The 11,763-nt window shown below is 45.8% G+C and overlaps 1 protein-coding gene across 1 annotated transcript in view; it reads left to right on the forward strand.

The window, feature by feature from the left end:
• Positions 1–848: 848 nt before the first annotated feature.
• Positions 849–11,763, forward strand: part of TMCO4 (transmembrane and coiled-coil domains 4) — a 31,532-nt gene continuing 20,617 nt past the window's right edge. Inside the window, exons 1-5 of the mRNA XM_010204952.2 lie at positions 849–859; positions 3,891–4,075; positions 4,491–4,665; positions 7,492–7,519; positions 9,433–9,565. Coding sequence (XP_010203254.2) covers positions 3,897–4,075; positions 4,491–4,665; positions 7,492–7,519; positions 9,433–9,565 — 515 coding nt within the window. The 5' untranslated portion in view covers positions 849–859; positions 3,891–3,896. The remainder of the gene's footprint in view (positions 860–3,890; positions 4,076–4,490; positions 4,666–7,491; positions 7,520–9,432; positions 9,566–11,763) is intronic.

Genomic DNA, 11,763 nt, shown 5'->3' on the forward strand with positions numbered 1-11,763 from the left:
CAGGAGGTTTCTCTCTGCCTGCTTCTCCAGCTAGTCAAGATCTCACTCAATGGCAGTCCAGTCTTCTGCTAAATCAGCCATTCCTCCCCGTTTATGCCATCACCTGCTGAGTGATACACACACACATTTGCACACTTCAGCTTCTGTTCACATGGGTTTGGGATCCCACACAGCACAATGCGCAAGACACCACTGAAGCTTTTCCCCAGGCTGACCCCCTGAGAAACCAACCTGTCTTGTGGGGAGGTGGCAAAGAAATCTTGGGGCAGCAACCTGAGAGCAGCTTCACCAAAAGCTGCTTCCCACTCCTCCCCTCAGAGAAACCAACCTGTCTTGTGGGGAGGTGGCAAAGAAATCTTGGGGCAGCAACCTGAGAGCAGCTTCACCAAAAGCTGCTTCCCACTCCTCCCCTCAGAGGCCGCGGCGCCTCGCTCCGCCGATGGCGTAAGGCAGCGCCGCCGCTCCCAGCGCAGCCCGCCTGCCGTACGCACATTGCGTAGGGGCGGCGGGAAGGGCGGGCGGGACAGGGCAGGAAGGGGCGGGAGGCGGTGGGAAGGAGCGCGGCGGGTGCTGTTTGAGGCTGTGCAGACAGCAGGTCGGGCCCGGGCCGCGACGGGTGGGGATGGGGGCTGGAGACGGCTGGGAGTGCGGCTTTGCGGGCTGAGGGGGTGAGCGGGGCCCTCTCCTCAGGCTGCTCCCGGAGGACAGGGCTGTAGCGGCCTCCGCCCTGCTGCCGGGGCTGCTTTCCAATCCAGCCCTTGGCGGTTGTCAGAGGTCCTGTGTTCTGCTAAAATGATGTCAGTGTCCTAACAAACACAAAGGACGTGCCACAGAAGTGAATATCGGCAGCTGTGGAGACGTGAGTCCTCGCAGCTTTCCCGGCTGAGGTGTTTCCCCTCACGTTTTTACCCTCCCGTCCCTCAGCAGCTTTGCCCGTCTTCAGTGTCGTGACATCGCTTCTCAGCCACAGAGCATCTGGATTAACCAGATCAAATGCGCTCAGCTTTGCAACCGCTCAAGCTTTTAGCTTTTCCGTGTGACCGTCCCCGTTGGTCTCTGTCTCTGGTTCCCGTTTAGCACACGTTTCTGTGGCAGCCATCTGTACTGTGCTCGCTTGTTTTATCTGTGTCTGAATTAATGGCTCGCCGTGTTTGTACTTCGTATCTAGGGGTTAAAAGCAAGGACTGTGGCATTCCTGGTATGTCAGCACGTGTGTGCTCTGGGGCCCCATATAAACCCCCAAGAAAACTCTTCAGCCCCAGTATTCCCACAGTCAGGGTGCTGTGTCTGACAGCTAACTGCAGTTGGGCTGTGCTCTCCTCCAGCCCGCCTTGGTGAGGGGCTTTCTGGCCAGCTCCACCTGAGTAACTAGCCACAGCTACTTCTCTGAAGTTGATAAGATGCCTCATTAATTCCTGAGAGTCTCTGAGATGAACATGTCAGTGGTTTGGTCACTTTTGTGGTGGTTTCGGATGAATATGATGCCAGCATCTTTGTATTTCATCCAGCAGTAGGGAGCCTGTGTGTACCATACAGCTTTAGGTGCACAAAAGGATTACCTTTCTGCTTTCCAAACACAATTGCAGGAGCTGCTATATAAAATACACCACTTCTCAAAACAAAGGCCTTTGTGTGAAAAGTGATAAAGAATTTCTCTTTCAAGTGACAGTTCAGATTATGGCAATGCCGTCGATTGCTGAATCCTATTGTTTGAGACAAAGATGGGAATTGCAGTGCCATAAGCTGGAAATAACTTTGGGGATATATTTGTAGCCCTCAGTTGCCTCATCTCGGATTTAATGGCAAAACTTCTTGGCCCAAATTGTCTATATTAAGTCACACACTGCCATTTTTTTATGCTGCCTCCCTGAAAGGCCGAGCTTGATTTTTCTTAGGTAAAGAGATGCCTACATTGAGGGATGCATGTCAAGTATACTGATCAGAGCACCTTCAGAGCAATGCTGTTTCAAAAACTTTCTCTGGGTATTCTAGATGCTCAGCACTGTGAATTATTTGTTGCCTAACACCATGCAAGAAGCCACCGTGGTATCACTCCATAATTGGTCACATCTTTTACGTTATTGGGAAACGAGGTGAAGTGGTTGTGCTGTTTCTGTATCCTTTTTAGCAGCTTCATTTTTCACATGAGGCTGTGTTAACAAATCAATAAATCTATCACAGCAGGAAGGAGAGTTTATTTTCAGTTCTGTCTCTCCTAATAAGCTAATGAATCTGTGTCCAGAGATGAACAGACAAGTAATTGTAAAGCTATTGAAACTTGAAGCATTGCATTCTTTCTGGGCAAAGTGGTCTGGAAGTTTTAGGAAGAATGAGAGCCTAGTGGGTGATGTGAAATGGATTTGGGGAGGACTTTGGAGTTCTAGAGGGAATACAATCATCTTGGGGTTTTTTTAAGGAGGTCCTGGGGTGGATGGAAACATGTCATGTCACCATCACATCTGCAGTTCAGCAAGTGTATGTGCTGCTGCTGTTGAGGTTGGTACCAGAGTGGGCCCAGGACTGATCCAAGGCACCTGTTCTCCCTGGGGAAGGTTAATTTGGCCCTTCCTTTCTCTGGTCTGCAAGGAAGTGATGGGAGTTAGTTTATTCCTGTGGACTTTGTGCTCCCTTATTGCTGGCAAGTGACGTTTCCATGGCAACACACTGAGATGTCTTAGATCCCTGCAGTGGGTGTTGCAGGAGGGCTGAGCTCTCTCTGGAGAGAGAGGTGTGAATTATGATAACATCAGCCCTTGAGGGGTGGATTTCCCTTGCATTTAAGTGTGAGTAGTTAAATAGTGCAAGCCTTAAGAAATATGAATCGCCTCAAAAACATTTCTGAGCAGGAAGGCAAGACAGGCACCTTTCCTGGAACACCACAACTAATGAAATCTCTTTAAAAAGAGCTGCACCTGCACTGCATTTCTTTCTTCTAGAACACTAAAACTATCCCATAAATGCTGTCTGCATCCTCTGAGATTCAGCTGTAGAGTCATTGTTTCCTAATTCCCATGTAGCCACTTTCCTTTCTACAGGATTCAGAACGAAGGAAACATTTGCATAGGAGTATACAACAAAATAGGTGATTTGGGCCCCTTAGAAACTGACTGAATGAAGTCAGTAGAAATTTCAGGTGAGGTAAGTGAGCTTTGTGGCAGATTGTTGCCCACACTGAATTGTGAAAGGAGCTGTTGTCATATCTGCTTGATTTCAGTCATCTTGGTTAGCCAGGGAGCAGTTGTAAGCCATTCAGTTGGAAGTGTGTATATCTGCACTGTAAAAAAAGTCGTGTTCTGGCCCAGCTCAAAGTCCATGTGGTGTAGGGATCTTCTGTTTAGGGAGAAAGCAGCAGCAGGTTGTGTAGAGGAGAATGTTACAAGCAAAGCACAGCAATGTCCATGGGACACATTCAATGTCCTTCTCATCAGAGGCTGCAGCTGGACTCAACTTTCTTAATACTGTCAGCAAAATAAACAGAGAACCAATTTGGATTTAGGCTGAGAGAGGCAAATTATTTCGCAGGCAGCTGTACTGGTCCCTGCAGCAGGTGCAGAGCTTTTATTTTCCATGTTATTTTTGTGGACCACATGTGAGTGATACGGCTGAGTGGAGCCCAGTCTCTACATCTTGAAGGGGATTTCTCCTTTTGCTATGTGTTGTCAGCTCATTTTGTGCAAAACTTTTGAGAACTGGTGAACAGAAAGTCTCCTGTTGTGTTCTTTGCTCCCAGCACCATGTTGTGGGGGAGTTATACAAGCCAGACCTTGCCAGATTTGACTTAATAAAGTGTGACAGAGACAAGTCAAGGGCAAATTTTCTCCTTGCTTCCTGGTTTCCAACCCTCTGTTTGTTTTAGGTTTTAATTCTGCGTTTCCTCTTTCAACTTGCAGGTGAAAATGGCCACAGAAGAGAAGTGGAAAGGTTGGGCTTCAAAACAGCATAGTAGGGCCCAAGAGGCAGGTGAAAAGGAACCGTGTGTGCTGCTGGGCCAGCGGCTGGGTGAAGCGGGAAGATTCGCTTATGCAGCGCTTTGTGGGATCTCCCTGGCACAACTGTTCCCTGAGGAAGAGCAAAGGTACTACACAGGGTAGTGAGGGCTGTGCAAAGGGGGTGGCTTTTGGGTAGCAGCTCAGAGGGAGCTTGCATCAGACTCTACGTGGGGTGTTCTGAGGTTGGGGGGCGGGAGTTCCTTTGGACAGGACGTGTTTTGTTAATTGTTTTGACTTTCTCTTTTACGTCTTTATGACTTTTATACTTGAGCACAAATTGCACCCCTTAATATTGCAGACTTCAAAGCATGTTTTGGGGCAAGGTCTGGCCCCTGCTTCTTTGTTTAGCCAGCTTGTGGAGCACCTCACCTTCTGCTCACCTCTTACCACACTGAGCTTTGTGTGCAAAGTGACAGATCAACATTTGAAAGCAGAGACCACACAAAGTTGGCCAAAAAAATCCCCAATTATGGAGCCTTTACTGCTACTGTTGTCTTACAGCTCCTTCAGGACAGAATTCATTGAGGGCTTTGTGAAATGGCTGGACCTGCCTGATGCTGTCTTACCTGCCATGACAGCATTTGCTGGTGGCTTAGGAGGTGAGGGCACAGAAACTTTTGCCCAGATTGTGCTGAATGATCCCATCTTGAAAGAAAATCCAGTTGTCATTACCCAAGTAAGTTCACATGCTCCCCTCACCCTCACTTGCTTTTACAAAAGGGATTTGTCACATGTCTGTTTGCAACTGAAGGTCTGTTTGTACAGTCAAGGAAGTAAAATCAGTGTTTCAGATAGGGTTATATTTCTGAGCAGCTGCGTGGGTGACTGGCAGTGCCTCTACCCATTAACAGCTCAGGGAAGTGATGAACATGAGGCATGGTTACCATCTGTTGCATTAATGTTCTGTGTCTTTGATGCTTTTGCTTGACAGAATAGAGAACTGCCAAACTTTTTACTTTGACTGTATCACTGCATAGGTTTTGATTCATCTGTGTGTTCTACAGATTTTGCTGAAACACTGGACATGATAGACCTGATTATCCCCCCTTACCTGTCACACCAACCCCCTCCACACACATGCTCCCAGTAGCACAATTTCCAGAGTCTTTTTTTTCCCAAAGTCAGTTTTGGCCAGGAGGAAATAAGTTACTGTGGCTTTCTTTTCTTTCACTGAGAAAGTACTAGTGAGACTGGGACTGCTCCATAATGATCTGGTGTATAAGCTGATGTAAAGATACAAGAGGGCAAGCATTTTGGTGAAGTTCACCTTTGCTACAGTCTCAGCTGGGAATGACCCCTCCTGATTCAGCCTCACGTTATGCCATGCAGGGCAAAGAGCACAGTAGGCTGCTGCTGCTGCCATGAGTAACGTGACCACTGTCACCTCACATCCTCCACCCTGCACAAGGAAATAGTGAGATGTCTTGTGTGCAGACAGTGCACTGCTGTGGAGTTATCCCACACTCACCTTTAGCCTGACAGATGTGAGGATATGACTGTGTAACTAAAGATATGAGTGAACTTTCTTGGCCATCATAACCAGCTGCTGTTACCTCAGCCATCTTTGCACATACTCTGCACAAACCAGTAGCCCTGTTCAAGTGGCTGCTTACCTCTGTTGTCATGGGAAATGATAGCAACAAGGTCACAAGCTTCACCTTACTCTAGACTTCAGGCATTTTGCTTGGTCAACATTCTGCTTGGGACTCCTGGCCCTGGGCTTTGACATCTCTGTGCCAACCCTTCCTCAGAAAACTGCAGCCAGGGAGGAGGTGATGGTGCTCATGTAACTCATGCTGGGGCACTTACAGAACTGCAGGTTTGGGAAACTGGAGTTATGTTCCTCCCTCTGCTTCTGGGGACTGATGTGTCCAATTCCCACATCTCACCAACCAGAACACTAATGTGGCCAGTCCTAAAAAGAAGTCATTGTTCTTCTTGCATTGTGGTGGAGGAACACAAGAGGCCTGCTTCAGTGCCTAACTTCAATTAAAAGGGTCCTTCACACTCTGGAGATGGCAATGCAGGACCTTCCTTTTCTTGGGTGATGAAGGTGCAGTGGTGACTGCATTGTGCAGAACCCAAACCAACAGATACCTTCTGGAAATCCTTATCCCATTAGGATTTGCAGGACAGGCAGGCAAAAGAGGGCTTCTCTGTGAGGAGAAGATATTCAGCATTAGAGGTGTCTGTGAATACATTAGGCAGCAGTGGAGGGAAGATTTAGGAGCTAAACCTGCTGAAAAAGCACCCACAGGTGGGAGTTAAGCTGTTCTAATCCTTTGATTTCCACAGTCCTGTGCAAAAGCTCTCTTCTCCTTTGTAAAACAGCAGACTCTTCCCATATTAAAATGATATTCAGAGTCCAGGGCACTTAATTTTGCCTGGATAATATCTACAGTTTGCCCCTCTTCTAGCAGGAGTTGGTTGAGGATGGCTCGTTCTCCTTTCTACGCTTCTCATGCAGTAGGGAAAAGTTTAGAGACATTTTTATGATACAATTTTTGCTTAGAAGCTTAAGGGACTGATAATCATGAACTCTTTGGCAGCCTCCTACGTCTTTGGCTGCATGTTTTCTGTTCCCAAAGGGCTGAGGGCTTCCCTGTAAACTTCAGCTGTGTTTTATTTGTGTGTAGGAGAGGGAAGTGGCCCTGCTGAGCTAGTGCTTAGTGTTGGAGTTACATAAAGAGCTGAACATTTGTCCAATGACAATAAAAGAGGGGAACACAGTAGTAAAAACACTGGCCTCTCTTTTCATGGCTTTGTCCATAGAAACCATCTATTGGATTGATTTGTTTCCCCGATTTTTTACAGTGAGGAGCCAACACAGAAGTCAGCTCCCCCCATGTTGACACACGGCCATAAATTCTGAGTTTTCTATTTTTGAGCATTTAGTCCACAAGAGTTTCATGCCAGTTAGGCCTTGCTGCCTAGAGCTAGGAATTTCTGGAATGCCAAAGGAAATGGAGGCCATTGGTCCTTTCCAGTGGCTTTCAAACCTGTTACTCAGCTTGAAATTTTATGAGTATATAGGTAGCAGAAGGTGTTAGTGCCAGGAGGGTCAGAATATGAGTGTATAGGCAGCAGAAGGTGTTAGTGCCAGGAGGATCAGAATATGAGTATATAGGCAGCAGAAGGTGTTAGTGCCAGGAGGATCAGAATATGAGTGTATAGGCAGCAGAAGGTGTTAGTGCCAGGAGGATCAGAATATGAGTATATAGGCAGCAGAAGGTGTTAGTGCCAGGAGGGTCAGAATATGAGTGTATAGGCAGCAGAAGGTGTTAGTGCCAGGAGGATCAGAATATGAGTATATAGGCAGCAGAAGGTGTTAGTGCCAGGAGGATCAGAGCCCTGTTTCTCCAAACTTTGATGCCCAGAGGAATTGTGATGCTTTCAGTTGCACCAGGATCCCAGTCTGATGGGTTTTCATGCCTCCATTTTGATCCCTCCAGGCAGACATCATTAGTTTTAACCTGACTATTCTTTTTATTTGTCTTTTCAGGACCTTCTATCCTTCTCTCTTAAAGATGGTAAGTTTACCTGGCATGTGTTCTCTGCAAGAATAATATAGATGAGTTTACACTTGATGCTTTGAAATGCTCACAAAGCCCAAGGGACCATCCTATTTTATCTTCGCTTCCTTTGTAGCCAAAGCCACACACTCCTTCCCTGTGTCTACTGTAGGAAAAGGCACAATTATATTAGGAATGATTAATAATGCCTGTTAAAAATTAAACAGCTGTTCAGCTTTCACATGCCATGCAAATGTTTGTGATGGTAGAAAAGTTCTGAACTGAAGTAGCTGCAGTGGGGTAGTTTTTCTCCAGTGTTTCCAGGGGAGCAGGTGATTTCTTCCTTTAAAAAGGCAGTAAAGCTCTTATGAAAATGTCAGCCTGGCAAAATTTCTGCAGATCATTTATTGCCTGAAAAGAAAGAAAAAAGAGAAGAGATTGCAGAGTGTCCTGTGAATCCTGTTACAAATAAATGAGGTTTTACTCCTGTGTTGTGGTAGGCATAAAACAATCTTCTGCTTTACAAACCATAACGTGGCTTAGTCTGATAAAATTAGTGAAGTGAAGACTGCCTACTGAACAAAATGTTCATTTCTGAAAGAAGCCTGGTTCCTACCACCACTTGCATCTTTTAAATCCCAGTGTTTCAACACGCTCACACAGGAAAGGCCTCAGTGGTTGTTTCTCAGCCTGTTTCCCTGCAGAACAAAGGGCTTCTTTTCTTCTTGCTTTATTTTTAATGGAAAATTGACAGGGCAGTTGTTGCAAAACTGTTTCTTTTGCTAAGCTGGAGTTTAAAAGAAATTCTATTTTCAAGCCTCACTGACTTCCTGCCAAGCTGGCTGAGGGGAAAGCTAAGGTGTGTGTTAGCAGAGAGGAAGCAAGAAATCAGCTCCTTGAAACACCTGCTTGGGCTTGCAAGACCTGGCATGTAATGTGGGATGAGGTGAAGATAAACACTATCCTTATTTCTCAACCATGCACAGTTCTTAAAAGAGGCCTCATGAAAGGCTATTGAAGTAGTTTGGCATCTTGATAATGATGGTAATAAATAAATAAACCTAATAGATTGCTAAATGCTGTACTTGAGCTACGTGCCATTGGTAGCATACTTTGTAGTTGGGTTTGCTGATATCTTCACCAACCCCTAGAAGAGCAATTGCATTTTTCACCCCAGAGTGCACCAAGCACCCTTTACATAAGCCTACTGTCAGGGAGCAGCAGGTGCTACTGAGGGAAACACATTAAAAAAAGCAAGAGCTGAGACAAAGGATTGAAAATCTCTTACATTTTAAATGTCTTTTCTTAAGAACACCTGCTTATAAAGAGTAATCATTTCTCCTCTGACATGTTGTCCAAGTGCACTGTCCACTCCTGCCCCTCCAGTAGTGAAGTATAAATGCAGACAATTGTCAGTGATGCTCCTAAGTGAGCCAGGGTGTAGCTTTAAACTCCAGCATGCCTCTTGTTACCAACAAGATGAATCAAATATAAAGCTTTTGCATGGAGGTGCATTTTGACACAGTACCAGATCTTACATTGAGGTGTAATGTGTCATGTTACCCATGTACCTATTTGATCCTTCCAGTTAGGACTGGTCTTGCTGCAGCATTCCTCTGCTGAGAAGAAAGATGCAGCAGGTCTAGAGCCAGAAGGCCTCTGCTACAGAGGATGAAGACCAAAGGATTTGAGATCCTTTTTCTGCCATTGCCTGGTGTAGTGACTCTGTTGGCAGGATGAGATTTTCCATTTATCAGTCTCTTCTCTAGATAGTAGGAGTTGTGTTCAAACACATGGAAGAGGAAGAGGGCCTGAGGGCAGCAGCTATGCTTGTATGTGACGTGTTCCTGTAGCTCAGCTGGGTGTGCCACTCGCTGTTTAACCTGGTGTGATGAAGAGTTACTGATTTCCTGGGCTTCCCTCTGTTCAAGGGTACTACGATGCTCGAGCGAGGGTGTTGATCTGTCACATCACCTGGCTGCTGAGGATCCCCTTGGAGGAGCTGGAAGTGCTGGAGGAATCTCTGCTTGAGAACCTGAAGGACCAAAAAGAAGAAGAGTCAGAGTAAGAACATTTAGGTTGACTATGGGATGAAAAAAACCCACTGCTGGTGCTTGAAAGCTGAGCAGTAATTACTTGTGCCTAAGTCCAGTCTCTGATCATTCCCCCCATGGATCTTACCATTATCATTTATGGCTTGATTAGGGCTGCAGAGCCCTCACAGCACTCCAGCTGCACTGAGAGGCAGGAAAGCTCAGCAGTCTTAAAATCAGAGCTGAGACCCAACCTTACAGGCTGGTAAAGGCTACTCTGCACTGTACTCCCTTATCTCCTTGTTCCAGTTTCATCTATCCTAGACTATAGATTATGCTTAAATACATCAGAAAGACCTTGTGTACTCTTGGTCCAGTATTCCTCAGGTAGAACTGCCTCTTGCAGAATGAAGTTCCTATCAGTTTCAGGATTAGATCCTCAGCTGCTGACTTTCTATGAATCTGTCCTCTGTATCCTGTTTAAGAAACAACTGTCCAACTGTTCTTGAAAGTAGATTTCTAAGGGCAACAGTCTTCATCTCCAGATGTTTATGGACCTGGCTTCTAATTGTGTTGTTAATATAAGATTCATTCTCTTAGAGTTCTTAGCTGTGAAACAGGCAAAAAGTTGCTACCTGTCCGAAAAGCAGTGTCTGTTCCACTGATCAGGCAGGAATTGTGTGACAGTTTAGCAGTAAACACATCCATGGTGGACTTTCAAGGGACTATTTAATATTTTTATCTATGAACTCAGCAAATAGGTTGTGTGATTAACCTGAGTGCTAATAAAGGCTTTAATCATTGTCCCTGGCACGGTAGAGTTCAGACACGACCGTGGCGTCCAGCATGTGACGGGAATCGTCCTGTTACAGCTTTGAGGAAAGCTTAACTTTATAGCACACTGTAAAAAAGGAAAGTCAAAATAATCTCACAGATCGTGGGCTGCTAAAGAGGATATCAATCAGTGTGCAGGAGCAAGGGTTGCTATTAATGGGGACTGTTTTGCTGTGTCTTGTGGAAATAAACCCAGTCCTGGCTGGGCCTTTACCGCAGAAAAACAGCGATGCTGAGGGTTGGGTGGCCTTTGTAAAGAGGATGCTCCAGTGCCTAATTCTGTATCAAGTGGACTGTGGCTCCTATAGCACCATGCAGAAAGCTAAAAGTGTGTCTGATGATGTCAAGAGTGACTAGAGAATTACACTGTGTACTTACAAGCTTGGCTTAAAGCATTGGCAGCTAGCACGGTGGGTCTGTGCGTGTCTGCTGTGGCAAAAGCCATGGATTTCAGTCTTCTTTGCCAGAGTTGTAGCCATGGAAGGAAATACCTAAAAGCAAATTAGGTCTTTATAGTAAGAGCAGTCCAAGAATGCAGTGTGAACACACTCATTACTGCAGTGCTAAACCAAGGTGGAGATTTGTGGGGAATCGATGACCCTTTCTTTGTTTTAAAGATGGGAGTCAATGGGGGAAGGAAGCAGAATAGAAACCTGTCACCACTTTGCCCTCACAGACTTTTGGGGACAGGCAACACATTAGCTTAGGATGCTTCCAGCTTTGACCATTCCCTGCATGAGTCTTTGCAGCAGTGACAACCAAGTTTGGCAGCTTCTGCATAGGCGTTTCTTAGTGGTATTTGTTAACAGGAGGCTTTTCTCCTGCCTCTTCTGCTGTGGGTGAGTTGGACTGTGGCCCAGAACCTGCAAGGTTAAATGTACAATCATCTATAGAGCAACAATCCAAACACTTAAATCCATATTTCTGGCACCAAACATGTCCTGACTTGCAGGTGTGAACCTCTCTGTTGTAAGAAGCTGGAAAACATGACGTGGGTTGCTCGCTAACGTGTACTCCAGCCACTCTTCAGCACTGGCAAATGACCTGAAATTCCACCTATAAAGTCTCTCTGAACATAATTTGTGGTTCAGGCAAGAAGCTGCACGCCCAAGATCACTGAGGGCAGAGAAATACCAGAAGAGACAGTTAATTACTGTAGTGGAGAAAAAGCAGTCTGGCAATCAAGTGATAATTGTAATGCAGAAGCTATTAGGAAAGCAACTGTCAAAGCAGCAGCTAGCAGCTATGGAATGAAAGCAAAGACAGTGCAAACTTCTTATGACAGTAGTTTTACTTGCTGCATCTTCAGGCAGGATTTAGCTGCAAACTGTCTTTCTACCCATATAACTCAAGTTGCTCATTATTGCAACTAAAGCCAGGTCAGCCAAGATTTCA

Source organism: Colius striatus, chromosome 21 (assembly GCF_028858725.1).
Source record: "Colius striatus isolate bColStr4 chromosome 21, bColStr4.1.hap1, whole genome shotgun sequence".
NCBI classification, from domain to species: Eukaryota; Metazoa; Chordata; class Aves; order Coliiformes; family Coliidae; genus Colius; species Colius striatus.